Source organism: Nilaparvata lugens, unplaced genomic scaffold (assembly GCF_014356525.2).
Source record: "Nilaparvata lugens isolate BPH unplaced genomic scaffold, ASM1435652v1 scaffold6863, whole genome shotgun sequence".
NCBI classification, from domain to species: Eukaryota; Metazoa; Arthropoda; class Insecta; order Hemiptera; family Delphacidae; genus Nilaparvata; species Nilaparvata lugens.
Genome location: NW_024092613.1, coordinates 2,350 through 7,335, shown reverse-complemented (window position 1 = coordinate 7,335; position 4,986 = coordinate 2,350). Strand labels below are relative to the sequence as shown.

The 4,986-nt window shown below is 38.7% G+C and overlaps 1 protein-coding gene across 1 annotated transcript; it reads right to left on the bottom strand.

Annotated features, from left to right (window-relative positions):
* Positions 1-532: 532 nt before the first annotated feature.
* On the bottom strand, positions 533-4,001 carry LOC120356480. The gene is made up of 3 exons (XM_039445410.1): positions 3,986-4,001; positions 1,848-1,962; positions 533-979 (listed from the first exon to the last, which is right to left on the bottom strand). Exons 2-3 carry the CDS (start codon positions 1,950-1,952, stop codon positions 782-784), a joined length of 303 nt encoding a protein of 100 aa, XP_039301344.1. The 5' UTR covers positions 1,953-1,962; positions 3,986-4,001; the 3' UTR covers positions 533-781.
* Positions 4,002-4,986: the final 985 nt, after the last annotated feature.

Sequence of the window (4,986 nt, the reverse complement as noted above, 5' to 3'; positions counted from 1 at the left end):
CCAGTGGAGCATGATGAAAAGCTTACCTACTCAATCTTACTATCAATGATTAATGAAATTATTGATAAAACTGAAAGCTGCAAGAAACATAATCTGAAGTTGTTTCGACAAGATATATCTGATGATCTATTGTAAGTTTCTGGCTAAAATAATTGAGTTGCTCTTCAAATTAAAATTTTTCAAGCTGCATAAATACAGACAAACTGTATCACACGAGTTTGATAACATAATTCTCATAATAGAGAAAATTGGATGGAAATTTCCATAAAAGTTATAGTAAAAATTTTGATTTTGATCTTTGAATCTAGACATTGTATGCTGACCAGGGTTATAGGTTATTTGAGGCATTATAATACTATCGTTATTCAGGAGGATAAGACCCTAATTAAAATTTTAAGAACTATATTAGTGTAATTTGTAAGCCATATCTGTCTATGTTGATAAGCGTACCTGTAGCACTAGAAGGTCTTTTTGTAATATATGTATATGACACTTGAAACTTCAACACAACACAATTTTATCCAGAATAGGCACTATCACTGAATCCATTTTAATATTCCTGAGACTTGGCAACACACTTGGCTATTTACTCGAAGTTTTCCATAATAACGTCACCATGAACCAGTCGCCGGCTAACTCGCAAATTTCCTACTTCAGCGAACATCCCCAAAACTATGTAGCCACGACACCGGCAAATCAACAGCCCCAGGACGATGCAGCGGAGACCCCACGAGAGAGAGAGGGAGGCAGCATATGCTCCATCAGTTTCGACCCGCAAAACTTAGCCCAATTGTCTTCTACGAAGATTGATAACGTCGTCGATGCGAGTAAGTCCGATGAGAGTCCGGATGAGGGAGTGAGGGCGTCCAACCCGGTACCGGCGTCTCCGCAGATCGCTCCAAGCGTCGCCGAAGGAACGGAGAATGCCGCTACCCAATCGCCATCCGATATCGCCAGTCAACCGCCATCCGCCACCAACCTGGAAAAACGCAATACAACATTAGACTCTTCAGTCGGTTACATTACCAATCTTATGGCAAATGATTCTACAAACGAACTCAAACTCATGCTCAGTCAAATCTTAGCAAGACAGGACAATGAAGCGAAGGCAAACCGGGAAGCTATGCAGAAAAATAGTGAAACTATCACTGAAAATATTACCAAGACTGTACAAGAAGGTATTAAAACCATGGATGCAAAATTTTCTAGCTTCAGGGAGGAAGTGAGAAATATAATAGATACAAAAATAGATACTCAATCTGCAGTTATCAAAAAGCTAGAAACTCGTCTAGATGATGTCACCTGTCAAATAAATGAACGGTTGGATGACGTACCAAAGGAAGTTGAAAAACAGGTGGACGTATTGGGTAAGGAGCTGGGCACCGCTATCATGGGAACGGTCATGGGAAAGGTGTTAGAAAATAAGGGCGAGATAGAGTCGAAAGTGGAGGAAAATAATAAGAAAATAATAGAAATAGTCAAGGAACAAAGTAACGTGCAGGCATGTATGGCAAATTTAGCGGAGGAGGGGGCAAAATCAAGTGAGAGATACGGCATGTTGGAGAATGCTATAGGCGGACAGCAGTTGAAGCTAACCGGATTGTATGATGAAGTGAATAAAAACAAGAAAATTATGAATGATAAATGGATCGCAAGTGAAGAACGAGTCTCCAGAATAGAGACACGTATGGAAAATATCCCAGTCAGTCGAGTGCAGTATACACCGAATGAAGCAGTAAACGGCACTCAACTTTTCAAAATCTTGGAAAATTTGATAATTCCTACCGTCACATGCAACCCAAACCATTTGTGGACCAAATAAGAGCCGTTCAAGAACTGACACCCACCTCTTGGTTAATGTGGCGTTTCCAATTATCCAGTCTACTACTCGGCGAGCCGCTGATGTTTTTCCAGAGCCGGATGCGAGATATCAACAGCCTGGAGGACTTCATCTCCCAGTTCCTGCAACAGTATTGGAGCAAATGTAAACAGATGGACGCATTATCAGAAATTATTTTATGCACTTATGATAGCAGAAATGGACAATCCTACACTGATTTTATAACAGATTTGATGAATAGAAACTATCAGTTAGACGAATATCTAGCTGATTCATCACTGGTCCACATATTAACAAAAAAGCTTCCTTCAATGTTCGTATGACACTGGCAGTATCTTCGATTTCCAGTTGTGAAGAACTGATAGAACATTTACATTCTATCCAATCAGCTACTTCTGAGCCAAATCATATAAATAAACAAGCAAGAAATTTTAATCAGCAAAATAGTAATTTCAAACAAAACAGTAATAATGAAAATCATATAGCAAATGCTAGAGCAAATGCGCAAAGAGCGAAGTATACTGAAAATAATAACAGAGTTCAATCATTTGATAATAATTATAGAAATAAGTTTCAATACCGAAACAGTAAACAGCATCACAAAGAGGCATATTATGATAACAGAGATCACTGGAATAGAAATAATAAACGGAAAATAACCTTCACAAAACAGGACGAAAATAAACAAAATCATAACCAAACAAATACATCTTATACAATAGCACATACAACAAGGACAACACAAAATCAACATGCAAATGACCCACCACCAGACACACAGGAGCCCATACAAGACAGCCTACCACACAAAACCGCCGCCCGCCATGCACTTAAAACGCCCTGTAAACATCAATCCCTCTTGAGCCTTATATTTCCCACTGAAGAACCATCACCGCAGGAAGAGCAACCCGCCACCGAGGAACACCAGGTTACAGTAGAGGAATTATGTAATATGGAGCCCACATGCGATGAACTCGTTTTGAACGCCACACCCGCGCATCAAAGGACCACCACCAAGCATCCGCGCACCGAGCCTACACCCGCGCATCAATCGACCACACCGAGGCATACCAAGGATGGGAAGGAAGATACCAGTGAGTACCGGGAGGACAACATGCAGGATCGGAGGAACGCCCACCGCAAGGCCCGGAGACGGAAACGCCCGAGGCAGACACCAGACGACCGACTGCATGACCGACTACAGGAGAAAAGAGGCATGCACCGCAAGGCCCGGAGGCGGAAAGTCAAGCGGAAGAAAAAGAAGTACCGCGCGCGACGATACCGGCCGCATGCACGTTTCAAACGCCCGAGGAGGACACCGGACCAAAACCAGGATGGAGGACCGGAGATCGACGGCATGCATCCGCGGCACATTCGCTTTAAAGCAGAAGATCAGCGATGTGACCGGCAAAATGGACATAATAAATGGAAGGAAACTGGAGCTAACGGAAGGACTAATAGGGATTCATACAGGGATAAAAACGGAACTGAAAGGAAAACTACGATTGAAACATGCATGGATGATAATAATAAAGTGGACTACGTATTGAGTTTGAGGAAGGATAAACAGCGTTTAAGAAGAGTAAAAGAAATAAGAAATAATAATAAGAGAGTGAAAGTACCTGAATATTATATGTTGAGAGATTATATTGCTAAAGAGATAATAAATGTTCTGATATATTGTATACTATTTGTTATGGCTGTGATATGGATAAAAGACTGTGTTGTGGATAGGATGAAAAATATTGTATTATTATTACTAAATGAAACTACTATTGATGAGTGGAAAGGTTATGTTGTGAGAAACACGATAAATGCATTGATTTATTTTGTGAGTATTATTATATTTATGGCTGCAATATCAATTGAGGAAAATATCATTAAAGTATTGATGAATGAGGGCGTGTCTTATGTTGAGAGAATCAGTTCTAAAATTTTCAAAGCTAATCTGAAACTCAGAACGATTAAAAATACACCAAGTAAATACTCTAGGCTAGCCAGGATAAGAGAGCTGATGGAGAACCGGTCGTCAAAACCGCCAGATTATTTACAGAATCAAAACAAAATATTTCTAATCTCAAGCCGTATTATCGGGACAATAAGCGATAAGAATATAAACAATAATATTTGGATTCATGGACCTACCTGTCAACAAATACGTACCAAACAAACACCAGGCAACACACTTATTTCGCAGACGAGTATCCACTTCGAACAACAACACCTGAAAATAAAGAAATAAAAAATTTAGAAACCATTTTTTAACACCTTTCTTATTGATGAAACAAGAGAATAAATAACTTCTAATGTTAAAAAGCCAACTTACCTTCATGTAGCAGGAAGAAACATCAAGATGGCGACAAGTGACAAGCCGAAGCCAACGTAAACCAGCTGTACACTACGAAAACCAGAGTAGTCAATGCCTAGTAAATCATCAAAGTTGATACCCCGAATAAGAAGATCAAGTGTCATATAAATGTGAATTGCATGTAGAGATATTATAGAAATATTATATTATTATTATTTATGTATAAACTATTAAGAAAATCATTAAAATTATCCGCCAAATGATCAAACCGCATAGTTACCACCAAAAGCATTAATCCCAAGTCTCAATGTATTAGAGGAATAAGAAGTTCGTGTTGATAAAACCTACCAAAGATTATCTTTAAAAATATCCATTACATGAAAACAAAGCCCAATTTCTGCAAGAGAATGAAATGAAAATGTACAAGTCACTGTTCTATGTTGAGAGAGAAAATATGTTATACTCTGCAAGTCGGAGAATTATCAGTTTGTTAGGTTGGCAATGATTTTGCACCAACATTCAAATATGCTTCTGGCCTGAGGGCAGAGCGTGGATTAGAAAAAAGATTTATATTATGTATGGAGGAGGAGATAGTTTATATTGTGTATTGTGTGTAGAAGGAGATTGGCCGATGTAAGGCGTATGTATTTGAATTGAATTTATTTATTGTTGTATATGTTGTTGAATTGTTAGGAGGTAAGATTCTCAGTAGAGTTATTAGCAGACTTTGTAACATATATGATTTCTGATCCAAAACCAACTGGATCATAAAATTTATATTATATTCTCGAATTGTCGTTTTAAATCAGAAATCAGAGGGCGTTTTGTGTCACGTGGT

Bases quoted from the DNA above. Each gene is read 5' to 3' on its own strand.
- LOC120356480 (XM_039445410.1), bottom strand. From the start codon at position 1,952: ATGAAGTCCTCCAGGCTGTTGATATCTCGCATCCGGCTCTGGAAAAAC. The intron at 980-1,847 runs GTGGGTGTCAGT...GCGTTTTTCCAG, and splicing joins AACGCCACATTAACCAAGAG to GTTGGTGGCGGATGGCGGTT.